We start from the raw sequence: 27651 nt of genomic DNA on the forward strand, positions 1-27651 counted from the left end.
TGACCAGGGGTCTCTCTGGGCCTTTGGTTGGACACACTGTGACTGTGTCCGCTCTGCTCTCTCTCTCTCCCCCTCTCAACTATTCTCTATTCCTTCCACCTCTCTCTTTGCTCTCTCTCTCTCTCTCTCTCTCTCTCTCTCTCTCTCTCTCTCTCTCTCTCTCTCTCTCTCTCTCTCTCTCTCTCTCTCTCAGATGCCTGTTGTTGTTTTTACAGTGCCTGGCAACAGCGGACCCCCTGTCATTTGAAGCCCCCGCTAGTCGGGGGGCGATTCTAAGAAAGACCCACCGACTCCCCGCCTCCTCTGTGCTTTTAAACAACACGTGAGGGTCGTCCGCCCCCCCCCCCCCCCCCCCTCCCCTCTGATCTCCAGGCCCTGGAGATCGGGACAGGGGCAGGTGAGTAAGCAGCGTCCCTACTGAGTAGCTCCCAAAACACGCGCTGTTTTCATAGGATGGACCCGCCCCACATATATATTATCTGCCCTCTATATCACGCACACAATCTTGACTCTCTGGTCTTTTAAGGTAAAATGGTATTTGTGTGTGTGCGTGTCTAGATTAAGCCCCAAAAAGGCATGTCTTAAAAGCGGATGGCTTCCTAAAACAGATCTTTATAGCGACAAAGGGGTTGGAAATAGGGAAGGGAATATTATAAGCAGTGCTGGTAAGATGAGGTAGTAAAAAAAAGAAATAACAATAAAACACATGGTGCGGTCTGTCCGGAAACAGAATAATATGAGGTTGTAGCAAGAAGAGGTGACGACACGATGCCGTCAACAATCAAGCGTACCCAATATTGAATATATATTTTTCAATTTTAAAGAGCATTTCAAAAGTCAAATGGAGCGAATATTTCAACGCTGCTTCCTTTTTGAATGGATAAAGCATTTACCTTTAAAACATACATATTTTATGGACAATGTGTTTCTCTATGGACAGGACAGTGAAGAGAGATGTAGCATAGGATCACAGGTGGGAACCTGCAGCGCTAGATGGTATATGGCCTACATGGTTAGCACACTAAAGGGTTGAGCCACTGAATAGTAGATTAGTAATCCATTAGATTAGCAACCCATTCTAATTTCCTCTAATCGTACTTAATCCAACATAATCTCATTCAATTGATACCCTTATCTCATGTAATCCAACTAAACTGATCTGAAGTTCCAGGTGTCCAGTATGAAACTAATCTGTGTGTCTGTTTGTGTGTGTGTGTGTGTGTGTGTGTGTGTGTGTGTGTGTGTGTGTGTGTGTGTGTGTGTGTGTGTGTGTGTGTGTGTGTGTGTGTATTTATGTGTTCTACTACTACTATATCCAGGTTTTGTGTGTGTGTGTGTGTGTGTGTGTGTGTGTTCTACTACTACTATATGCAGGTTGTTCTGTTGCCAGTGCGTGTGTGTGAGTGTGTGTGTGTATGTGTGTGTATGAATTTATGTGTTTTACACCTACTATATCCAGGTTGTCGGGTTGCCTGTGTGTGTGTGTGTGTGTGTGTGTGTGTATGTGTTCTACTATTATATCCAGGTTGTTGCTTGCCTGTGTGTGTGTTCTACTACTACTATATCCAGGTTGTCGGGTTGCCTGTGTGTGTGTGTGTGTGTGTGTTCTACTATTATATCCAGGTTGTTGCTTGCCTGTGTGTGTGTTCTACTACTACTATATCCAGGTTGTCGGGTTGCCTGTGTGGGTTCTTGTTAGTATGTGAAGCCAGTCTGTGGGCCAGTGAGAGAGGGCCCGTGTACTGGTTGGCTAGCGGAGCGTGCTGATGCTGCCTGGAGGCTGAAGGCTGATTGGCTGGCTGCTGCTGACAGAGTTCTGAAGCTAAATCAATTAGCAGCTCTAATACCAACCCCCCGCGTCACTCTATTTTCCGTACGATCATTACTGGCATCAAACACCGGATCAAACATGCAAACGAAATTGTATTGCAATCAAAGGTACATCCTACACTATGGTGTTCAAACCACTGTCTGTGTCCACACAACTGAGTCTGTTCAATACACGCAATGTATTGTTGTGAGAAAGCTTTAAAGGATGTTCTCGGGCCTTTATCTTTTATTTTTATATGCTGCTGTAAATATTTCTTAAAATGAGATGATAGATATTTTTCGGTTATATAATAGGAAAACCCTGGCTTGGTTATTGATTGCGTAACATGGAGAGGTGCAATTCAGTTGGTCTAGCTAGCAGCCAGGGTGAGGCAAGGTCACAGCGGTGGAAATTAGAGCATGAAAATCATGCACAGAAACAATGAATTGTTCTTTCTTTTGAAGAAAGGACATTATCATTTGTTGATCCATTGAATTATGAGACCGAAGTAAAGCTCTAGTGCAACATCAGACATTTTCAAGATTCAGAGGTTTTCACATAAACAGTGTATTTGTCATGAGAAACAACCCGCAATACAGGAATATTTAAAAGTATCAAAATCATACATATTTCATCAATCTGAAAATTGATAACTACATAACTACTGAAGGAGAACTTCCATGACCCAACAACATGAGGTCAACATGACCCCTAAGGGCACGTTGTGTGTGTGAATCTGCGTATTCTGTAAGCGAAGTGTTCCACTTCATGAAGCCAAACTTTTGTACAGTCCATCACTTCATCAATGCGTATGCATGTATACAAGCCCCAGTGGGAAGCCCTGGCAAAAATAGAGCCAGATAAACAACTACAATGACCAGAGTATCGTTGTCTGGTGAAATAGTGTGGGCAACGGGTAATGTTACTTACCCTGCAGTGATTCCTGTCACTGTAGCTAAGCATCAGCAACGCACTGCGAAGCATTGCGCTAATGATGCTATGGCCTAGAGCAAAGGGATTGCTTTTCTTGTTTTGTTATGGTGGCATTTGAACTGACCTCTTAATTTTATCAGTGAAGCACGATTAAGCAACCACAGACTCAAGGCTTTATAGACATTGAGGAGACATGTTGTACATAGAGGCAGTCACGTTTCTCGCATAAAGTGGAGATGGAATACAAAGCTCTTCAACAATCTTTTGCCTTCTCTAAATTGCATTCCTTTTTATGTTGATACAATGTTATTATGACATACTTTTTTTGTCCTATTCTGCTAGGACAACGGGATAGGGACAATGCGAGATATGAGATACATTTACTTTAATTTGTTATTTATTTGTTATATATTGTAGAATATTAAATGTGTAAGCAATGTGTAAGATTTAGCCCCTCCCAGTTAGTAGGCAGGAGAACTTCTGTCTCAACAGAGTTTTCTGTTGAGACCAGGTTGAGCACACTCTACCTGGCAATGCAACTGTGTGACGGGAACCAGCGTAGCTCGGCTGACTGGATAGCTGTGTTCCCCAGCAGAGCCTGGTGTATAAAAGAAAGCGTTGAACATTGTATAATATAAAGCTCTGCTATTGCAAACAGACTTAGCTACAACCCAAGTCTGCTATAACTCAGCAGACGTTTATCCGTTACCGTTGGAGAGAGATCAGTGGAGTGACGTACAGGAAACAGGGGGGATCCAAGGCACATGCCATGCTGCCAACACAGCCAGGACTATTTTTAAAAGCTCTATTGTTAAGTAAAGTCCGAGGTCCGTTTTGACCTCTGCTCATATCTGGGGGTGTTAACACGGTGTATGTCCCTGGGAAGGGCGCTGGCAGAGTTGAGCTGGGAATTAGAATTTATGAATGACTGAGGCAGTCCTGTGTCCATCTCCAATCCTTTTTCCACACACAAACCCCCTTCTCTCTGTAGCTGTGGTGTGGTATGGTTAGTTATGAGAGATAAAAAGACCTCCTGTTTGTGTCGATTTATAATCTGTCAGATAGGCCTGGGATGATGCTATCGAAGAGCTGTCAAAATACGTAAACATCAGCGCTTTTAAAAGTGTAACACTCCCACACCGTTGTGGAAATTAAGCATCTGTCATCTGTCAAAGTAAAACAATAGATTGGCAAATGGTCGGCTTTTATTTGTGCAGAAGTGGAAACGTTTTTTCTGCCAGCTCTTCTTGGCTCACGTGTTTAATCCCTGAGTTAAACAATGTCGTCAGGTTTTGAATGAGACAACAAACGATTGAGCAAGTTCATCGCTTGTAGAATGTTGTGTTTTAAATTAATCTGAGGATCAGTTCTCGTATTCTGTTGGCGCCTGATCTGTTTACCCTGTACGGCTTGTATCAGAATAAAGGATGTTTAACCAAAGCCTGGTTGACAAAGCCAGATGCATGCTGGGAAGGTGTGGCATGTATTGTCCTGATTGAGCCCTTTTTAAACAGCACGTGAATGATTGTATGATTGGCTGAATGTGTGTGTTAAGGGGCTGATGTGTGTATACATCTGAATGGTTGGCTGAGAGAGAGCAAGTCCAGGACCAGTGTGGAGAGATAGAGCAGGTCAAGGACCAGCATGGACCCTGCATGAAAGAGCTGGTCCAGGACCAGAGAGCTAGAGAGAGCGAGAGAGAGCGAGAGAGAGAGAGAGAGAGAGAGAGAGAGAGAGAGAGAGAGAGAGAGAGAGAGAGAGAGAGAGAGAGAGAGAGAGAGAGAGAGAGAGAGAGAGAGAGAGAGAGAGAGAGAGAGAGAGAGAGAGAGAGAGAGAGAGAGAGAGAGAGAGAGAGAGAGAGAGAGAGAGAGAGAGAGAGAAACCAGGACCAGGACCAAAGAGGGAAAACTTCCGAGTTGTAATTACTGACGAGCCCTCCTCTCTCTCCCCAGGGGACCCCACCCTCCCTGCCACCTAAATGGGTGTTTCCAGCCCCTGGGTCGGTTGTCACAGCAACCCTTGGTTTCCCTCAAGGGGGTGGCAAGACTTAAATGCTCCATGGGCCAATCTCTACTAACTGCCATCGTGGGTCCATCTTGGTTCTAAACGCTAGCTGGTGGGGGAACTGAATGCGTTATTTTGCATTCAGTTCACCCACCCAGCTAACGTTCCGATCCAAGATGGAAACTAAGTGAATAAGGCCCATGACACCGGAAATTCATTGATTAATTAAATATTATTAATATTGATTTATTGGAAGGGTGTCCATCAAATACTCTCAGCTATATTGTATTGCATTTCACCTGGTTCAGGATGACACACCCCTCACAAGCTTACGCATACACAGACACACACGCACACTCTCACACATGCCCTGGTCTAACCAAGGTACACCAAGTGTGTTTGACTTTACAGTCAAAGCGAGTGACGCGCATCAAGGCCTAGATTTGCCGGGCGCCAGCAGCATTGCTCTGAATAGACTTTCTTAAATAGCATGGCATCTATAAATAGCCCTCAGCAGACTATTCCGTTTGGACGCTGTCTCTCACCCTCTCCACCGGTGTGTCTGCTGGGCTGACTTGTGTTGAGTGTTGTCTGAGTATTTCAATTCCATCAGTTCCCTTACTGGATAAAACGCATGCAGAACGCACACGGTGGAGGGTTAGAGAGGTGTATTGTAGTTGAAGGAAGTAAGTTCCAGCTTCTCTTCTCTTCCAATGGTCTGTGGTGTGCTGCATGTATACTGTTGTGTATTGCATGCATACTGGAATGTACCAGAAGTATCGGGGACTTGTTTGGACTCGTACGTATTATTTAGCTTATTGCCCAAACGCTATTGGTAGAAGAATTTCATGGTAGATAAAAGTCGACATGATAATTTTTATTGAGAATATCATAAAAGTCTGTATCTCATCTTCACAGTAAATCTGATCCTTTATCGACCCAGCACGCGTTTGTCTGAACTTTATTTCTGTTAAAGCCAAATGTTATTCACCATAAACCTATATTTCTTATCTAGTTAAACAAACAAATTACAGACACTCACTTGGCCCGCACGACGTTCTGACTTCACCACTACACCGTCGCAAAGTTCAAACTCCAGGAAGTAATCTGACTTAGAACAAATATTTGAATTGAATTTCATAGCAGACTCCTTCCCTCACTATAAAACTTCTTGGTGGCCCGTTTAAGGAAGCCCCCTGATCTCCAACGATTCCGTCTCCATGCACGTCCTCTGGTCCACCTTAAAACCCCCCACACACTGATCCACTCTGGGATCTGGGTTTGGTGTGCACATCATCACTGATGGGATCATCGGTAAACATCTGGGCTACAAAAGGCTCCGCGCTCTACAGCGGAGCCACAGCTGTGCGGAGGAGCCGACCCGACCGGACGAGACGAGACCCCAGTTCCCCCTTCAAACTCCTCTCCGACCCTAGCCCCCCACCTACGGCCAGAAGCAGTCCTCTACCATGTCTCCCAGCCTCCTCCTCTGGACGCTACCACTGCTGGTCTCGCTGGTGGCGGCCCAGCATGACCCCCATGACCCCGAAGCCTACGACATGTCCTGGGTCAACCAATACCGCCAGGGATTCAACTTCCAGTGCCCCCACGGTGAGGCACTGGTGGCGGTGCGGAGCTTCTTCAGCGAGGTGCAGGGCTCCGACCGCCTGTGGACCTTTGAGTGCCAGCCCACGCCCGAGGGACTTGGGGAGCCCACGGACTGCTGGTGGGACGACATCAACCGGGCCGGCCTGGAGTGGTGAGTGGGAGCTCCTTCAGCGTGTCAGAATGCACCGCAGTTCCCCTCAATCTGGGATCAAAGCGTTTTATAGTGCACTTCAGAGTAATAGTGTTAATAAGGAAGCTATTACTGTTGATTGTGATAAGGATTGTTATGGTTAAAGTATTTATTATAGTAAAACTTTAAGGGGTTTAATCATGCATTTTGCACTTAAAAAAATCAAAGTGTTTTATTCTCACTTTGATTTTATAAAAAATAATTAAATAAACAGTTTTATTGTTAGATGTGCAATGTAACATTGTGTATTGAAATTCTTATGACAGGGCGAGGGCCATGTACGTTTTTAAAAAGCACTCAGGGATGGCAAAAAAAAGAAATCGGAAGTTGAAAAGTTATAAAATAAAGTTAGGATAAAGGTAACTGAATAAGGTTATAAGGTGTTCTCTTGGTCAGTATGTGAGGATGGCTATGGTTCAAAGTGTGTCGACTCTTGGCTTACCGCAATTTTCAATACATACAATCTCACGGACTATCGTTAACTACACCAGTCTGCCTGCTCACATGCATTTTGTTTGTGGGGATACATTTTTGTTTGACATTTGCTCAATTTGTTAGCAAGTTGTATATGAAAGACAGAGGAGATTTCAACACATGGAAAAAACATTTGGAGGGGAATTAATGCTTCTTGTTCCAGGGAGCAGATGGGGTCTGGCGGTGGATGGGGGGGGGAGTTGGACTTTTCATGTTGTACCCTTGTGTAGAATGATTAACTCCTGAAGGGCACTGGGTAGGCTTCTCCACATCACACCTAAGAAGCTCAGTAGTTTCTGGGTTACTGCGGGCTGCGGGCTCTGAAAGGTCAGTATTGCCACCCAACACAGGGCCTGCAGGGAGTGCTCCCCGTGTCGTGTTGCCTTAACAAACGGCTGCCTGGCCTGCTGGCACCGGCTCCTCTCCCCGGGATGATTATGAAACTACAGCTGGAGCAGAGCACAGCTGTCCGATCCAACATTACTGTCCTTGGTTGTAATGCGAACATCAGGGGTTTGGCAAAACAATGACATCCAACTGCTTGTTTTCCTTCTACAGGAATCCCTTTACGGTCACTGTAATTACACACATGCCTGGGGAAAATAAAGTTTATCTTATCTAAGCTTAGCTATGTTTATTTTAGCCTAGCTCATCAGAAGCCATCGATAAATCAATTGCAGTATGTATTGCAGCAGCTTTAGTGACGTTTCATTTTACTGATCCTCAAACATCCTCGTGCTGAATCTGGAATGAACAATTCAGGTGATAAGTGTTGGTTTAAGTGTTTGACCAGTGGCGAAGCTCGACCTTTTTTGGGTGGGCTCAAGCCCACCCAAAACTTGCCTTAGCCCACCCTATCATTTCGTCCTCAAATCTAATATTCTACCTTTTTTTTTTACACAAGCAATGAGAGAATAGATGCTGTACACTAATGAACAGGCACAAATGGGCTAGTGAAATCGAGCGCAACCTTTCTGCATGAATCTCTAACCTCTGATTGGTGGGTGGGCGTCTCCTGTTTGACAAAACCAAAAAGGCAGCATGAGCACACTTAACTTAGTTTCTGCTGTTTTGTCTGTCAAAAAGGCTTTTGACAGAAAATCTGAAAATCCACGATTTCCAGCTGTGTTATAACATGACCAGCTAATAATAATAATAATCATTTTAAAACCTTGACATAATCTGTCAGATGACTATTAAATGACAGTTGACCACAAGGCGATTCTATCCATGCCTCCTCTTGAATTGCTTCATGTTTTAGTCGGCAGGGGCTTGTAATGCTGTGTAGCATGATAAGGTGCAAGGAGCAGAAAAATAGTCTCAATATTTCAATTCAGGGAGGGCGCGAAAAAATCTCCTAGGGTGGGAATGACAGAAAATAATTGAGAGCCACTGGTCTGATTAGCTCACGTACTTATGGCAATGAAAACGCCCACAGCTGATAAAATAATGCCAGCGGTTTTGTTTTTATTGAAAATTAGCATCCTTTTTTTTTTTGCATCAGAACAAGATTTTTTAAAGTTTTATAAAAATGCATGGGTCCCTGAAAGTGAGACAACGTAGTTTATTGCTCCCGAAATAGTGGTATGTTTCTCCGATTATTAATCTCGTACATGTTGTACCAATGTGTTTCAGTAACTGTGTAAATAAAAACAAAAGGGGGAAATATGGTCATTTTTGAGTGAAACTTACACAAAGGAAGTTTAGTATACTTCAAATTTGTTATTACAGTTCACATCCATTGATTATTTCTTCATCCAGTTATTATTTTTTCCTTTCATCACTTTAGTGATTCAGAACTGCATTATTTAGCTGACACTGCCAGCTTTTGGCTTAGACATACTACAGCATAGTAACTAATAAAATAAAGGTTGTGGAATAAAAAAATCTTGGACAGGACTTTATATACTACATATACACCTGTGGCTTCCTGGGGTTGAGCACCCCCAAAAGTCAGAACCTAGAATCGCCCCTGTGTTTGACCAAGTCAACACTTAACCAAATATCTCTTTCTTTGGTAAAGATGATAATCAAGGTGAGGCCCTGGGCCAACAACAAGGCCAAAGGCCAACAAAAAAAACAAGGATTGCAACAACTATACTATCTGTGCTTTTACATTGTAAAGTACAATAGGCGTCAACGCTAACTGGTCACAATTTTATCCAAGTATTGAATATGTATAGCAGTATATATACTTTATATACATGTGTGTTTACAGTGTGATGGGGTGTTATTTCAGCTACCCCGGCCTATACCAGTGAGTGCTTCATCTGTGATAAAGAGAGCCTCTGAGTCCCCCTCCCAGTGTTGCGTTCCCGCCCATCAGCGCGGCACAGCGCATTAGTTCTGCTTGAGTCCCCTGCTCAGCACCCGGCCCAGCAGCAGCCCAGTGAATCAGGCCCCGGCTCTCAGCCTCACAGCCTCTCATTAACAAAGCTGTCCGTTTAAATGGCGCTCTGTGAATGAGACATGACTGCAGTGGGAAAGGGAACGGGCTATCCCCATTGGCTGGAGCGGCATGGCCCACGGCCGTGTTGCCATGACAAACGTCTGCCTATCCCGGGGTGCCGTGGCTTCGGTGGAGCTAGTCCACGTTCTTGTTGTGCTGACAACGGGCCGTACGGGCCGCCAACACGCAGCTGTTTACACCACGCGTTCCTCGTTCTAACCTTAAGAAGCCTAAAGCGACCGCACGGGCGTGATGAGGAAGCGTGGGTTGTGGGTCACTTTATGTTCACACTTTGACATGTTTGTAGTATATTCTTAAGCTCTGACCACATTAACTTACAGCTTGGTTATTGTGATTTAGTCATTGAGTCGGAGCAGAGTCAAGGCAGAATGGACAATGGACAATTTTTCAACCAATCGTAGCGCTGTTCTGGGTCTTATCTATGAGGACGGTAGGTTTGTCCTCACCCTCACCTGCAGGCATCCTACAGCAAGATTCCCTTACTCCTACCTGCTCCTTCATGACATGTAACTGAATGAACAGAGTTGCTAAGTTACAAAGTGAACAATGAAGCCATAGCTGCTTTCACAAATATGCGTGAGTCCTGCTATTCTCCTGCTATTCTCCTGATGGGCCGTAAGTGTGAACAACATATCCTGACATTAGTGTGCTGAAATTCTCTTCAAAAAAGACTACCCCTGAGTTAGTATTTTCTCAGTTGGAGATGTGAATTACCTGATATGTGAATGTGGAGTAGAAAGGCCGTATTTCTGTCATTTATGTAATCAAAAGTAGGATGTGACTACAGTCGTGAGGCCGTATAGCACATATGTAATCATGCTAATGCTAAAGATGCCCCTCCCCTTGCAGGACTTCAACGTGTACCCAGAACGGGATCGCAGCGGGGATCCAGAGCAAGTACTTTGAGGCGGTGCTGGACCGGGAGTGGCAGTTCTATTGCTGCCGCTACAAGCGCCGCTGTCCCTACTCCTGCATGTACGCAAAGCTAGCCTGCTCACATGCTAACATTATAACCTTGAATTCCAATCTGGCGCGCTCACTAACCCCCGCTTGTCCGGTCAACAGGAAGACCAACGATGTACCAGCTCGGTACCGGGAAGAGGGCGAGATGATCGTGCCAGCCTACGGGTATTTCATCCGCGGGGCTCAGACAACCTTCAGTGGAGTGCTCAGGTGGGCTTAAGCTGGTTTCTCCTGTCAACCAGTTTCCTGTTTGGGTTGGTTTAAACTGGTTTCTCTTCTAAACCAGTTTCTCGGTTAGGTTTGCAAATCTTAAAAGAAAACACCTGTCTGGGTGATCACACCGTCATCCAACTGTCTGTCTCACCTTCACTAAAACTTCTGTTGCCAATATAGTATGTCACTCTGTTGTACCAATTCTGCCTAAGAACATTTTTCTTGAACAAGCAAAACATGTAAACAATAGTAAAATAGCTCTTTGGTCAAACAAGCGATATGCAAAGTCCTATGAAGACCCACTGTTACGTTCTCTACAAACTCCCTACTAAGTGACACACATTGATTCCAAAATAATTAAGCTCTTGGGCTCTTGGATATTGCTATTATTTTCACTCATGGCAGGCACACTAATGCTGAATGCTCTTCGGGAGAATCGGCACACCAAAGTCCTTTTGACAAATGATATGGATAACGGATGTTCAAGTGAAGCCAGGAGAGACGGCTACGATGGTTTGATCATCAGACCGATATTGTCCTTTAAATAGGTTTATCAATATTTTTTACTGGCTTCTGTCTAAAATAAGTTACTCAGGTGGGTTCAAACTTATTTTGTCTTCAAGATGATTAGACATACCAGGCAATTACATAGAGAAGGAATAGGCTAGAAAAGAACTACAGTAGTGCACAGTACTATATAAACACAGATGAACTATTTCCCTCCTTCTCTTGTGGGTTGATACAGTACATCTTATGTCATACAGTGCAAATCATTATTGGAATTTATAATAACAGGTGTTATCGTTTCTCTCTGTTTCACCAGGGATCGGCAGTGGAAATACATCCTGTGCAGAATGACCGACCAAGACTGTGCTTTTGAGAATATATAGATGATGGACATCTCACTGTTATTTGTTACATGAACAAGCATAACTATTATACAAACACATATTCTTTCTCATTGAGCGCTTTAAGGAAAAAAGCATGATGAAATCCTTATCATTCAGGGCTTCTCTATGCTTTTGTTTCACTCTTCATCCGGCAACGAAATCCTCCAACAACATTTGAATGAGCCCTTATCCTGACTCTTTGTTGAGATCTGATCCGACAAGCAGGGAGTAGGTTGCTATGTTATTTTTCAAACATAAACACTTCATCCTACTCCTTATGTCTTTAATGTTTTTCTTTTTTAGTATGTATCATATATCCTGACAAGTAAAGTTGATTGCGTGAGCTTCATACTACAGTAACTGTCTAATATTAACTTTGTACGACCACAATTCGTTATTAACACTGGATCTATGGATGAAGATCAAATTATTGAAACGGATATTCAGTTAATCTATATTACTTTTATACACATCACTACACACATTTTGTCAAAAAGAGATTTTTTTGGTTTGTGCCCGTATGGCTTGCTGGTTGTTGTTAAACATCAATGCTAACTGAGCAAAATAAATAAATAAATGTAGTTCCAGTAAGCACTGGTTTTTCACCTGAGGTGGCGCTGTTGAAGAGGTTGGACTTTAACACAAGGTCACCCTGTAAATGAGACCGTTTTTTTTACCTACACTTCACATGTAAATTAGTTACATTTAAACTAGTTTAATAGTGTGTGCAAGTGGCTATTGTACATCACAGTCAAAGCCGGCTGAAAGCTAGCGAAACTCAAGTGAAGCGTTTTTCTGACCTTCTATTCTAGTGTTAACGACCGGGGACCATGTCTGAGCCAGTGGCCATCTTAAAGGGGGCTGGGGACCGAGCCAGCGTCTTTGAGCTCTGGTTGTTTGTTTACGGCAGTAGTCGCTGTCTCGGGGCAGAGAGCCAAGCACTCGGCGTTGGGCCACTAATGGCCCCGGCGCAGCAGCCGAGGGCGGCCGTCCATCAGACGACCGGCCTTCTGGAACCCTCGGTCACACTGCGCTCTAATTGGATGTAATTACAGCCCAGTGGGCGGAGCCACAAACCTGTTGAATGCTCCCCACTACAATCACTTTGTATTGTCTATAACGAGCTAGCTAGCCGGGTGTGTAATTATGGGTGAGGAAGGACGTTTTTTCTGGGTTCAGCCAGGAATTAAAGGATTTTAGCTTTGGATAATGAAATTCCGAATTGTAGTATATATAAAAACACACAATTTAAAATCATTGCATGCATGTCAAGTCATTTTTATTTTAAATACTATGTGTGTGTGTGTGTGTGTGTGTGTGTGTGTGTGTGTGTGTGTGTGTGTGTGTGTGTGTGTGTGTGTGTGTGTGTGTGTGTGTGTGTGTGTGTGTGTGTGTGTGCGTGTGTTTCTGTGAGTAAGCTTGTCTGTGTGTGTGTGTGTGTATGTGTGTGTGTGTATGTGTGTGTCTCCCGCCCCACTGAGGACCCCTGACCTGGGGCCTCTGGAGGACTCTCCCCCCCGGTCCCCGGGTCCCGGGACCTCACGGCAGCCTGTTTATTTTCAGGAGTCTCTGCTGCTCTACTCTCACTGGGGATCAGACAGCTGGCCAGCCCTGCGACCCACACACACACACGCACACGCACACACACACGCACACGCACACACACACACACACACACGTGGTAGCGTACTGTCTGCTTAATAGATGGTATGTTTGTTTGTTTGTTTGAGATTGCATTTATATATATTTTCTTATTTTGTATATTTGTAATATGTGCTTTGGTATGTTTGTTTGTGCGTGTATGATTGTATGTTTGTGGTTTGTATTTTTCTCAAAGTGTGTCTTTGGATATGCCGCTCTGTCATATCCAAAGATATGTGGGTGGGTGCATATGTATGGTGTGTGCCTGGTATGTGCATGTGTGTGGGAGCATGTGTTGAACAGCCGTTCCCTGATTGAAGCATTTGTTCTCTATCAGAGCACCATTGATGAGTGTTCTTCGTTGCACGGAGATCCCACCTTGTTAGCAGACTTTTATGGGTTCAGTTCAGGTCCCTTTTGTTTCCGTCTTTCTATTTTTCCACTCGTCTTATTTACGAAACATATTCACAATCTCAAGCTTTCAGTATTGAATATCCAGTTAATTCCGTTAAGTAATGTGATACTGTAGCTTATCTTAAGTGTTATGGAGGAAACACACACCATGCCTAATGACATATGTGCTGATTATCTTCCAGTGCGAGACAATTACGAAGAACCACTCTGCTATAAATAGATCGGTCCTAATCTCCAGATTCAGAGGGGAGGCTCCCTGGTAGACAAAGTAAAGGTCCTCTCTGGTATTGTGAGTCTGTAGTTACATGACAGGACTTTTATTTTGTAAGAATCCGGAATCCTTCATCCCAGAACACATGTGATCCAATATTGGCACATAGGGCCCATGAATACCGTAAACATTCCACTGCGGCTTGGTTTCATTTCCTCAAACCTTGAGGCTTCAAATGCACCGAGAATCTGGATTGTGGGTCACAAGGTGTTCTTTACTAAGGCTGTCGTGCTTACAGATTCCTGTGTATGTATCTTTTATGTGGCTTGACCCATCAGTGGAGACACATTTGGGAATGTTCCCAGTCGACTATCTTATGCTATAAAATAAGCGATTACGATCAAGTTTTCATCAACACTCCTTCAGAACCACTTATGATCAAATTAAATGGAAAATCCATGTAGACATGCAAATATCTTTATGATAAAGACGGGTTTATAGCAGTCATCAGCAACCCACTTCAAACAGGTTGTAAACCAGTCTTTCAAGGTTGTAAACCAGTTCGGTTTGCAGTACCCAGGTTGACCACCACATCAAGCCTGAACCCAGGAACCAGGAAGTCCCCGAGCCAGAAAAGCTGCAGTGTTCCCTTGTTCCTGGATAACCATCTCTCCATTGCTTCCTGCATGTGGTCATCCTCTGTGTGTTTGGGGCTCGTGGGAAATGTGTCTTAATACTCATTGAGCGCTGAAGCTCAGAAGGTTTCCCCCGGACCGGCCCTACGGCACGGCTGCCTGAGGTATCGGATCATGGAAAAATATGGGATAATTCTAGGTTAACACAATAAGAATCACAGTCTCTAAGTCCCTGGGTGTCTTCTACAGAGGAAACAGTTGAGGGTTTGGGAGTCAGCCAGTGCATTGTGGGAACAGAGGGGGGGGTTTGCGTGTGTAAGTTGAGCTGGTGACCCTCTGGTTCCCAGCCTTCTCACCACCTTCTCTACCCCCCCCAACCCCTCATCCTCCCACCCCTCCCGCTCCCCTCCACAACACAAAGCTGTGTTATTACAGCTCCTCTTCACTGATTGGTCGGATTGGTTGAAGCTGCCCGGCATAAATTAGAAGCTTGTTTATGGGTCTGTGATGGCAAGGCAGTTGAATGGAGAGCAGAGCTCCGGGACGAGAAAAAAGAGAGAGAGAGAGAGACTCCGGAACTTTCTCCCGGCTCTTTGTCTCTCTCATTGAAGGACGCTGGGCGGCAGCATGGCCTGGAGATAACAAAATGACGTCAAACCGTTTTTTGGCGAGGATGTGCACAGAAATTCAACTAATTCATACCCTTTTAATGACCTACCGGCCTACTTATTTAAGAGACAGGTCATTAAGGACCAGGTGAGGGTTATGAGGCATCATGCACTTGGATGCCTACAGTATCTGAAGTGTAGATATATGGGAATCGAACCCAGAACATTTTGGGATTCTGGGATTCAAACAACCTAACTACTAGAATATCAGAACTAGTTGGAGGCGAGAGGTCACGAGAGTGGAGTGTGTGTGTGTATCTGTATGTGTTTGTGTGTGTGCATGCGCGTGTGTGTGTGTGTGTGTGTGTGTGTGTGTGTGTGTGTGTGTGTGCGTGTGTCTGTGTCAGTGTGTGTCTTTGTCAGTGTGTGTGTGTGTGTGTGTGTGTGTTTGTGTTCATCTTATTGGCCAGCAGCCCAGGCCGGGGAGAGAGAGCAGGACTCACTAACAGTATAGTGTAACAAAAAACAGCACTTCTCGCTCTATGGAGCACGTACTCACACGCCCACCTACCTATCTCCCCCCCACCCACCCACTCCCACACCTCCTCATCATGTTGGACTCTGATGAAAGCTACTCATGTGATGCAATGCTAATCTGAGGAATTTGTAGACCGACCTTTTTACAGTGCAGGTCGTGACCCCACTTGTATGATACATGCGTATGAGGTCACAGTAGACCGCTGACTGTATAAACTGTATCAACCTAAACTTTAGATGTTTGATTAAACATTTTTTTATCATAATTTTCTTATCACTTAGTGTGAAAACACTATGTGTGGGAAAGCAGATTGGTAGCAAGCAGGGGTCAAAATGAGTTTCAGACCTTAACAGGACATGAAGGTTGGGAGGTAGACTAGAAGCATTACAAATAAAGGATGTGAAGAGATTAGTGTAGGTCAGATTATGTTATGTTAGATTAGGATGGATTCTGATAAGGGTTAGGTTATATTATGTGAGATAAAGTCAGATTCCGATTAGGGTGGGTATAACATAGCATGATCCTAAAACTGTGGAAGTATGGGTTTTAGAGTTAAACTGGAAGTAGAGAATATGTTCTCACGGAAAAGGAATTCTGATTAACTAGAACATAACAGAATGCAGGCCTTCAGGTTGAAAATAGAGGAAGTAAAGTGTCAGACTTTCTACCAGTTACTGTTACTGAAAATGAAAGGTGTCAGCCCCACTCATTACCTACAGTATATGACTAAAGGAAGAGTGAGAGGAAGTAAGATAACAAAGCAGAGTGAATATAATAGAGTGAATGTAAATAGAGATTGAGAGAGAGATCAAACATATAACATACATATTTACTTTTGCCATAAGTATTATCCCTAAAGATAACACAGGTGTTGCTACACATTACTACTTGGTAATATCAGGTCTGTAGTATTTTTGAAAACCCAGATGCTTCAACATATCCAGAACTCCTATGTATCCTAATCCTAGTCATGAATGAACGTATATTTCATTCAAATCTTACGATTTACATGTCGGCTCAAGGGGACTGTAACTGAGGCAGCCACTCCCAAGTATTACTAGTCTGTACTATACCCTCCTAGAATACGTTGGGTTCTAGCTCCTGTTGCAACTTGTTTCAAAGAACGATACCCGAAGGTAGTTCTCATACCCCGGTCGGGTGACATTATGCTTCTTCTTGGTTCATTAACTTTATTACCTCCTATCAACTGTCCTCTCGCGAGGAGGACAGTTGAGACTCACCACAGGATTAACAGGCCTTTATCTAGTCAGCTTACCAACTGGCTACCAAGACAAGTTCAAACATCTTCAGCCTTATAATTCTGATCAATCTGAGAGAGAGAGAGAGAGAGAGAGAGAGAGAGAGAGAGAGAGAGAGAGAGAGAGAGAGAGAGAGAGAGAGAGAGAGAGAGAGAGAGAGAGAGAGAGAGAGAGAGAGAGAGAGAGAGAGAGAGAGAGAGAGAGAGAGAGAGAGAGAGAACAAAGAAGATAAACAAAGAAGACAGAGTGTTGTTAACTGTGGCCCACTTTTTATGATGATGTCGTCCATTTTGTCCCCGCAGTGCATGCTTGGGCCAACCCTACTAAGACTAAGAACTGAGTAGTATTGAACATTTAGTGGTTTAATTCAGTGAGGCCTTTTATATGAACAATATAGATTATTGTTCACAATGTATGAATACTGCAGTACAACACAGTGTTAGCTTATTATTACAGTATTGAATGTTCACAGCAGTGAACATTCAGCAATTTATCACAATGAAACATCAAACATATCACAATAATAGTACTTTGGCAGAAATGTGATCAGAATAATCTGTAAAATAAATGTTTTTAATGATTGTTTATGGTTTTTTGAGGTGGCGGCATCCTATGTAGTTGACGGTCATTTAATTGAATCACTTGAAGAGACACATACTTTCATTTCACTTTCATTCATTTAGCCTCAAGGTGAAGTCTTTGTTAGTGTATAGGTTATGGTCACAGTGTGTGTGTGTGTGTGTGTGTGTACACAGTCAATACAGCGTAACAATAGGCACGGGCCAACCCCACAATAAGGCCTTCACGTGAAGACAATATGGGCACACACACCCAACACACACACAGACCATTTGCATACTGCACATAGTAAACAGTACGCACGCTGGCCTCTGTACACACATCCCCTCTGTTGTTTATCCTGTAAATACATCTTTCTGTTTTACTAATTATTAATTTAGCTGACACTTTTAAATACACTTACTGTGAGGTCAGACATATGTCATTAAGGAGCATGTTGGGGTTAGGATGTTGGGGATTGAACCCATAATCTTTCAGAGACGGAACACTCACTCGACTCTATCCTACATGATCCTGCCGATATTCTTATTCTTTATTTAGCATTCTCTTGTTTTAATTTCACAGTTCCTTGCGCTGCTTCCACACCTGAAGTGCTATCTGGTAGGATAAAGTGTTAAAGGAAAAAAGTCAAAGGATAAAGTGTGACAGTGATAAAGTTAAAGGATAGTGCGTTATCTCATATTTTCCCCTTCTGGTCTGTGAAGATCCATCACCTGCACTTGTGATGTCATGGGAATATCTGCAAAGGGTGACAATGGAATAAATGTACCGCTCCTATCTGCACTGGTGTTTTGTTATTAACCAGACCCCGGCAGGGAAGATGAAGCCAGTTGGGAGCAGATCATAAAACAATTTGTTAGCATAATGTTGTCGGGTTGCCTGGAAACTGCTTTGAAGAGCTGTGTATATATCTTCTTGCATCGGCACAAGGCAGGCTTTTATTTTTCCAAAATGCCACACCAATAGGAAAGTCAGGTCCTGTTACCAGCAGGTTCTCATCGTTCTGTGGGCAGATGGACACCTGGCTGTCTTTAAATAGCAGAAACACTAGGGTTTGTGTTGTGGAAATCTTTAAATACACTGCTTTACGATGCAAGTGACTATCCGACCAGTTCACCCAGGTGTTTGTGGTTTCTAATCCTGAAACCTCCCAAAAAAAAAATCTGTGATATGCGTGACTCGTTTATATAGGAGTTATAGATATGTTTGGTTGTAACGCCATCTAATGGTGAATAACGTAAACGACAGGGTAAAGAAAAAAAGAAAAACAACACGGGGCTCTTCCGTGATCATTACGCAGAATCCGGTTGTGCAGCAGCCATTTTGTATGTTCGGGCAAGTCTACCCCTGACGGTCACCAACAGCAGTTCCACCTTGGAAAAAAAAAACAATTTAAAAAATACTGTGACTGCGTCTATTTTTATGATATGTAGCGCCAGAGAGTCAGGTTAAAAATTGTGTTTCGTTTTTTAATGTTGTGAGAGGAGCCCCAGCTCCTTCGAGACAAAAGAAGCAACCATTCAGAGACAGCCCGCTGCGGGGGAAGCTCAGCCATGTCGAGCGAAGAAAGCTACTTGGCCATCATTCGCTATTTGACTGACGAGCGGGAGCCGTACGCGCCGGGGACTCACGGCAACACCAAGAGGAAGATCCGCAAGGCCGCCGCCTGCTACGTGGTGAGGAGCGGCACCCTTTACTACCAGCGGCGGCTGAAAGGCCAGAAGGACTTCACGGAGCTGGAGGTGGTGCTGCAGGACGGACGCAGGACGGAACTTATCAACCAGGCGCACATTGCCGAGGAAGGCGACCACCTCAACCAGCAGCTCACATGGGACTCCATCTCGCAGAAGTACTGGTGGAGAGGTAGGGCGCGTCTGTTATTCTCCACTAAATTAAAACCTTAAGTCTACTAACTTATAATTACGAAACATAGCACAGGTAAACAATATTCGCCATGATGCTGGTGACTGTCAGTTTGAGCTACGCCACCCCTTCCCGGCTTAATAAAGCGCCCTCTGCCGCCACCTACTGACATGGGATGCTGCCGTCTTTGTTGTGGCGCGTTTATTTTAAATCCGCTGACGACACGCTGTGTTCGCATTTTCTTTGTATCGGATCGGAGGTTTGCGATTAGGGTGTTAACTCAAAAACACTGTCTCCATTGACGTCCGCAGGTATTCTCAAACACGTCAAGGACCACATCAGAGAATGCCCTGCGTGTCAGAGTCGGCGAAACACGGATGATGGCACGGGGACACGAGCAGGGGGGCGTCAAGGGGGCAGACGCAGGGGCGTGGAGGAAGAGGAGGAGGAAGATAGAGAAGATGAGTTGGACTTTATGGGCTCCAGAGCCAGGATGGGAAAGTCGTCGGGCAAACACGAGCTCGTCTTTGTAAGTGTGAAAATACGTGGAGCTGTTATGATTATTAATAATCATACAACTATTAAAGCTGTGTGTGTCTGTCTGTGTGTGTGTTGTGGTGACCTATCTGTGTGTGTGTTGTGGTGACCTATCTGTGTGTTTGAGGAAATTACGTGTCTGTGTGTGATGAATTTATGTTGATCTTGTACCCTCCCTCTGTGCGTTTTAATGTGTCAACATCCTGCAGGTTGACAGTAAGGGCGAGGTGAACCAGTTCCTCCCCAGACACAGCCAGACCATGCTGGACAAGCTGAACACGCAGCGTCTCAACAACCAGTTCTGTGACATCACGCTGCTGATCGAGGGGGAGGAGCATCGTGCGCACAAGGCGGTGCTCGCCGCGTGCAGCGAGTACTTCCACGAGCTGTTTGTGGAGAAGGGGGCCGTGTCCACTCACGAGGCCGTGGTCGACCTTTCCGGTACGTTGATGTTCGTCGCATGTCTGGTGTTTATGTCTCGCTGAGTCATTAGTAGGGATGTAACGATGCACTCGACTCATGATGCGATATGATTCCCGATTTTGAGTTTCTTTAAACAAAATTAGCTGCAGACAAGTTAACTGAAAAATAGTCCTTATTTATAGGAACTGTGCCAAACAACATGTGTCCTCCTGAAAAGTTTAACTGAAATTGGATTTTATCTTGAATAGCAAGATAAATCGAAAATAGATTGTTGGATTTTTAAAACAAATGACATCAAAATAGCCAAATAGAAAACAGTGTCTGTTGGAAATAAATAAACTAAGACTTGAATGTGCAGCTTGGAATTTACATGTTTTTCTTGAAGAGCTAATTAAGATAAGATAAGATAGTCCTTTTATTAATCCCCCTTGGGAGAAATTCACAGGTGACCAGCAGTACAGTGGGAAAAGAGAAGTGCGAAAACAGTATACAGTATACAATAAATTTAAATGTTAAAGTATTGGCTACTTAAGTTACGGTTTATGTTCACGCATCTCTATGTCTGCAACACTTTAAGCTAAGATGGATCCTCCCTTTCCTCTGCAGGCTTCACCAAGGCCAGCTTCCTGCCGCTCCTGGACTTCGCCTACACCTCGTCGCTGACCTTCAACTTCTGCGTGATGGCGGACATCGCCACGCTGGCCCGCCACCTGCTCATGGCCGAGGTGCTGCAGATCTGCGAGTCGGTCCACAAGCAGGTGGAGGAGCAGCAGCTGATGGTGTACCAGCGCGGCGACACCCACACGGTGGTGTCCAGCCAGCCCGCCGGCCCTGAGGCCACGGAGGAGGAGGGGGGCTCCTTCCTGGTCACCATCCAGAGTGACGGCCAGGCGGTCGTCACGCACGCCGGCGTCGCCGTGGTGGCGGCTTCGGACGAGGAGGGGGTCCTGGTGGAGCAGGCGCTCGCCATCGTGTCCCAGGCGGAGGAGGACGCCGACCCGGGCGCGCGCGGCAACCAGGTCGGCGCCGACAACGAGACCGTCACCCTCATGGGCCGCGTCCCCGAGGAGGAGGAGGGGGAGACCCTGACGGTGGTGACTCACAGCGGGCAGGCCGGCGCCGGCGACTCCCTGGCGGTGGTCTCGGCGTGCCTTGCGATGGAGCCGCCGCCGACCGACAAGCCCGCCGCCCAGGACCCCGCGGTCGGTGAGGAAACCCCCGGCCAGCAGGGGGCGTCATCGCAGGACCCCGACCCGGACACTGCCACCTCCACAGAAATGTCACGGGGGGACGTTTCTTCCGGCACAACCTCCAGAGACGACGCCGTTTCCACGACGGCTGCCGTCGTGGAAACGGCGTCGTCTCTGGAGGTGGTGCCGGAAGAAGCAGTAGCGGAGGCCGAGCCACCGCCTCCCAAACGGAAGCGGGGTCGTCCCGCAAAGGTCAAGAAGGAGGTGGTGGTGATGGAGGAGGAGGTATTTAGTTTTCATTATTATTTATTTATCTTTGGCATGATTTACAGACAGTTCAATAAATGTCAATCTTTTTTTTAATTGAGACATTGTAACATTTGTCGGCTCAAGAGAATCGGTACTGGCGTATCGGTCATCGGCTAAGGCTGATGAAAAAAATATCTGTATTGGCCCTAAAAAATTCCGTATCGGTCGATCCCTAGTTATGAGTATCCCCTCTGTATTATAGGAGAGCCAAACCTCAACATTACTCGGTCGGTTTGCGTTAGAGGTCTCCTTCCAGAGGTCCACCACATGCTACTGCATGCATAACCTCTGACTCAGCCCACGTAGGAACCACCTGAGAGCAAGTCTTAAGGAGGGGCCAGGGCTTTGGTTCTCCATTAATGCTGTAGTTCTCTGATCATGGAGGTGGAGCCGATGGAGGAGACGGACTCCCTGGCCTCGGCCCTTCCCGGGGAGGAGGAGGGGTCAGCAGACGACCCCAACAGACGGCGTCTACGGCAGCGCTCCATCGTCGAGGGGGGCTACGCCCGGCTCCACATGGGGCTGGAGGAGGAGGAAGAGGACAAGAAGAACCTGGCCCCGCCACCACACCCCACCCCCGCCAAGGTAACCCCGGAAACATGGCTTCATGCTTTAACCCGGGAAACATGGCTTCATGGTGTCGCCTAGGAAACTTGGCTTCATGTTGACCCTTGTAACGCAGGCATCATGGCTTTATGTTATCATTAGGAAACATGGCTTCATGATGTAACCTAGGAAACAAGGTTTCATGTGGTGGCCTAGGATACATGGCTCCATGTTCTAACCTAGGAAACATGGCTTCATGATGTAACCTAGGAAACAAGGCTTCATGTTGTAACCTAGGAAACGAGGCTTCATGCTGTAACCTGGGAAACATGGCTCCATGCTGTAACCTAGGAAACGATGCTTCATGTGGTAGCCTAGGATACATGGCTCCATGTTCTAACCTAGGAAACATGGCTTCATGTTCTAACCTAGGAAACAAGGCTTCATGCTGTAACCTAGGAAACATGGCTTCATGCTGTAACCTGGGAAACATGGCTTCATGCTGTAACCTAGGATACATGGCTTCATGTTGTAACCTAGGATACATGTCTTCATGTTCTTACTTAGGAAACATGGCTTCATGCTGTAACCTAGGAAACATGACCTCACGTTGGCCTCTTTGTCTCCAGATCCCTCCCGGTAAACCGGGTCGGCGAGGCCGGCCACCAAAGAGACCCCTGGAGGTCTCGGACCCCTCCAAACCCGACCCCGGGGCCGATGGGTCAGAGGTCACCGCCACGGAGGGGGAGGGGGAGGGGGGGGGAGACGCCAGCGCCAGGACCAAGGGGGGCCCGGACGCAGAGGGCATGCTGGACGGGGAACACGCGTGCTCGGAGTGCGGCATGACGTTCCAGCGGCGCTACGCCCTCATCATGCACACGCTGAAACACGAGAAGACCCGCGCCTACAAGTGCAGCGTGAGTGTCGGGTCACCCGGGGACTAGCGATAACACGGATGACTTGTGACAATGTATTGAGCACCGGTTTCTAGGGTGGTTGTCAACAAAAGAAAGTCTTTGATTCTAGGTTTGGTTCTGTGTTTCATATGACTGGTCCCGAAATGGATGACACTGCAACCGTGCCGAGTCTGACACGTTGTTATTCACAGTGTTGGTCTGCACGGTGATGCTATCTCCCCGGTGATTGGCTCCGCGGTAACATTAACTCCACGGTGATTGTCTCTGCAGTTGTGCAGTAAGGAGTTCCAGTACGCCGCCTCTCTGCGGGCCCACCTCGCCCGCCACAAGCAGCACAGTGGCCAGCGGGCGCTGCCCCTCAAGCCCCCGGCCGCCGCCGCCGCCGCCGCCGCCGACCTCGGGGCCGACCAGGGCGGCGACCCGGACGACAAGTCGGGCGTGCGCACCAAGCGGGAGTTCGTCTGCGACATCTGCGGCAAGACGCTGCCCAAGCTGTACTCGCTGCGCATCCACATGCTGAACCACACGGGCGTGCGGCCGCACTGCTGCAAGGTGTGCGGCAAGTCGTTCGCCAACAAGCACAGCCTGAAGATGCACCGCGCGCTGCACGACAACACCAAGCAGTTCCAGTGCGGCTACTGCAGCAAGACCTTCGTCAGCCGCCGCAGCATGGAGGAGCACACCAGCATGCACACAGGTGCCCGCCAACCTCCGCCCGCTACACACGAACGCACACACACACGCGTACACATACACACGTACACCCGCCTCCTAGGTCGCCCTCAAAATAAAAGTTCTTGATGATTGGTAATTGTTCTTTTCCGCATTCACAAACACTCCCTGGTATGTCTAGTCTGTTCCATCCGGTTGTTTAAGTCAGCAGAACGACCAGTGAGATGTTTCGATATGCTTGCGTTCGATTCTGGGGGATATGACCTCATGGCACAGGATGTAGTGTTGCAAGTCCCACAGCTGGTGTGTTCCTGTGTTTTTTTGTAGTCCCCAGCCCGGGCCACCAGAGGGCCACCTGGGGTCATGAACGTGGCGCAGTAGCTGAGTGTTTATGCGTGTGTGTCTGTCCAACAGGGGAGTCTAAGTACTTGTGCAACATCTGCGGAGACACCTTCCACCGTGCGTCGGCCCTGAGCAAGCACACCAAGAAGCACCAGCCGAAGCCTGAGGTCCGCGCCTTTGCCTGCACACAGTGAGTACAGACCCCCTGTGGTGTTGTCTGGGGTGAACCTCAACCACGGTTCAGAGTAGGGGTCGGGCTCAGGTGGAGCGGAGCAGTTCACTTTTCTTTCGCATCGTAATCGCTTCGACAAAAGAAGGGGATCTGTAAGCGCGTGATTGGCTAACGCAGACTCGGTCAGCAGTAGTAAACTGTAAGAAATAGTCTTTAAAGGTTTCAAATCAACACCATGAAGACTGTCAGATACAGACATAATACAATATGAAAATCCCCTTCTGATTGCTTCATTCACCTGCGCGTATTCCAATATTTGAAGGCTTAGTTGATTTTTAATCCGTTCATTATAATAAGTTCAATGGCGTGATGACAACCCGCAAATAAAGCCTGACCACCAGTAATACTGCCACTAAACATGTGTAAGCTACTACATTTTCGATATTATGGGTAAAATTCAATCACTATGTTGAAGTCAGTTTTTTGTTTTCTAACATCTTGTCACCTGTGTCTGGTCTCCAGCTGTGACAAGAGCTTCTTCGAGGCCAAGGACCTGCAGCAGCACATGAACAAGCACATGGGCCTGAAGCCCTTCCAGTGCCAGGTGTGTGGGAAGTGCTACAGCTGGAAGAAGGACTGGTACTCCCATGTCAAGTCCCACAGCGTGGCAGAGCCATACAGGTACGTGGCCCTCATGTCTGGACTATGTTGGGGATGTGAAGCGCACAGAGCTTTTGGTCGTGATATTATGATATATAAAATTATATATATATATATACACACTATTATATATAGAACGTTATAAGACGCCGAGAATTGGCGCGCTGCCAGCCGCTGTCACCGAGTGTGAGAGGAGAGTTGACGGAGAAGATGGCGGTTGACCTATAGTTTCAAAGTTTATAACGGTAATACCGGTGTTGACACGAGCGTATTACTCGGTGTGAAAATGTCCACACCGCGGCAACCCTAGTGTGTCTTTTTATAATGTATTTGTTACCAGCATTCGTAGTGTTTATCAGCAGAGAAGCAGTCCGCCAAAGACATTGATGTCGCTTAGCAACTGAGGACACTGGGGTTGTTAAGTTAACAGACTACTTGCGGAGTGATACGACGCTGTCGAGGAAAATCCACTTTCCTTGACTGCGTTCATTATATGCTAAGCAACGGTGAATTATCAAAAAATGATTCACCACCGGGTGTTATGTCGGCCCATGCAAGTGAACGGAGCGTTGAACAGCATTGAGATCCCGTGTAATAAATAAAGATAGTCACATTCATTATTCGATTTTCTACGTGACTCCAACTATTCGACGATCGTTGCCCATCCCTAGACTATGTATGTTATTTTTATAGTGCGTGTTACACACAGTTAGTTAAAATTTGTGTCACTTGTGTGTTGTTAAGTGTGTGTCGCGCGGCTTCCAGGTGTAGCTTAGTGTGATTAGCTAAGTGTGTGTCTCGCGGCCCCCAGGTGTACCGTGTGTGGTAAGGAGTTCTTTGAGAAGGCCCTGTTCCGGAGGCACGTGAAGAAGGCGACGCACGGGAAGAAGGGCCGTGTGAAGCAGAACCTGGAGCGGGTCTGCGAGCACTGCGGCAGGAAGTTCACCCAGCTCCGAGAGTACCGGCGCCACGTCAACAACCACCAGGGTAGGCTGAATTAACCGTTTATTTTGGTCTTGTCCGACTATCTTCACAGATCACCGACAGCATTAGTACCGACAGCGATAAATCTTTTCACGTTCTTTAGCGTCTGCTAAATGCCGTAAATTGAACATAGATGCTCTCTCCTGAACGTCTCCCCTCTCCCGCCCCGCAGGCGTGAAGCCCTTCGAGTGCCTGACGTGCGGCGTGGCGTGGGCCGACGCGCGCTCCCTGAAGCGCCACGTGCGCACGCACACGGGCGAGCGGCCGTACGTGTGCCCCATCTGCCAGGAGGCGCACATCGACGCGCGCACGCTCCGCAAGCACATGGCCAAGTACCACGAGAACAACCTGCCGGGCAAGATCATGCTGGAGAAGGACACGCTGCAGTTCCACAACCAGGGCACGCAGGTGGAGCACGCCGTCAGCATCCTGGCCTCCGACCTGCCCCCCGAGCTGCGGCCGGCCCACGCCGAGGCCCAGGCCGTCTCCTGCTCCGAGGAGATCGAGACGGTCCTGATCACGGAGGAGACGGTGGAGGCCATGCAGGCGGCGCAGGCGGTCGTCGGGGACGGCGGCGGCGGCGGGGTGGCCACGCTGTCGGATCAGAGCATCATGCAGGTGGTGAACTACGTCCTGGCCCAGCAGGGGATGGGTGTGGCCGGGACCAATGGGAAGCTGGAGGACTCGCCGCAGGAGGATGCGATCACGGAGGAATCGCCCCAGGAGGAATCGCCCCAGGAGGAATCGCTCCAGGAGGAATCGCTCCAGGAGGAATCGCTCCAGGAGGAATCGCCCCAGGAGGAAATGCTCCAGGCGGATTTGCCCCAGGAGGAATCACCCCAGGAGGACATCCAGACCATGGAGGTGGAGGTGCCGCATGTGGCCGAGGGGGAGTGATGTCACTTCCTGTCTGGGTACACGGGGAGAACAAAGTGATACCCAGGAAGAGAAAATGACTGGCAGTTCTTCCGTGTTTTCTTTTAGCACTGATCGAGACACGAACTGTGTGGAGAGGGGCGTGTAAAGATATTGTGTATTTTTACGGAATATGTACATAAGTAAGCCGTGGTTTATGTATTCACTGTCTGCCAAAGCCCCCGCCCAGAGAGCGCGGTGTGAATATGTACATTGTGTACAAAAAGATACTGAATACTGCTTCCACTCGCCAAACACGCAGGAGGTCTGTTCTGCTCTCGGGTTACGGAGGAGGGGACGGGAACTCTTTCGTTATATATTTTTTTGCTTACGCTGTTTTTGTTTGGAATGTAGCCGTCCCCGTCCCCCCTTCCACAAAAACACCTTGACCCTTAACCTTGTGTCAGACTGAAGGAAAACCAAATTAAATGACAAAATACTTCCTGCTTGTTGAGTCTTCCTTCAGTGTTGCTGCGTCTCAGCCTGCTCCCAGGGCCCTGAATGACAGGTCCCCTGGCCAGAGAATCCACATGACAACTAGTACAATTACAATTAGGATACAATTGAGTATAGTATCCTAATAATAATATACAACATATTTCTATTACTTTAATGAGCCTTTGTATACCACCTAAAAGTTGCTCCCTTCCTCTCCAGTGAAAATATGTTATGCTTGGGCCT

At 46.7% G+C, this 27651-nt stretch overlaps 2 protein-coding genes across 2 annotated transcripts; both read left to right on the plus strand.

Moving 5' to 3' along the window:
* The first annotated feature begins 5285 nt into the window (after window positions 1-5285).
* Window positions 5286-12146, plus strand: dpt (dermatopontin). Its single transcript, XM_030373400.1, has 5 exons — window positions 5286-5433; window positions 5936-6506; window positions 10339-10464; window positions 10555-10662; window positions 11489-12146. The coding sequence occupies exons 2-5, from the start codon at window positions 6217-6219 to the stop codon at window positions 11553-11555; spliced, it is 591 nt and encodes a 196-aa protein (XP_030229260.1). The 5' UTR covers window positions 5286-5433; window positions 5936-6216; the 3' UTR covers window positions 11556-12146.
* A 6494-nt stretch (window positions 12147-18640) lies between these two features.
* zbtb11 (zinc finger and BTB domain containing 11) lies at window positions 18641-27416 on the plus strand. Its single transcript, XM_030372943.1, has 11 exons — window positions 18641-19303; window positions 19615-19832; window positions 20050-20281; window positions 20870-21738; window positions 22147-22347; window positions 22938-23225; window positions 23496-23922; window positions 24312-24429; window positions 24934-25092; window positions 25883-26058; window positions 26228-27416. The coding sequence occupies exons 1-11, from the start codon at window positions 18994-18996 to the stop codon at window positions 26950-26952; spliced, it is 3723 nt and encodes a 1240-aa protein (XP_030228803.1). The 5' UTR covers window positions 18641-18993; the 3' UTR covers window positions 26953-27416.
* Window positions 27417-27651: the final 235 nt, after the last annotated feature.

This window comes from Gadus morhua, chromosome 12 (genome assembly GCF_902167405.1).
Source record: "Gadus morhua chromosome 12, gadMor3.0, whole genome shotgun sequence".
Lineage (NCBI taxonomy): Eukaryota > Metazoa > Chordata > Actinopteri > Gadiformes > Gadidae > Gadus > Gadus morhua.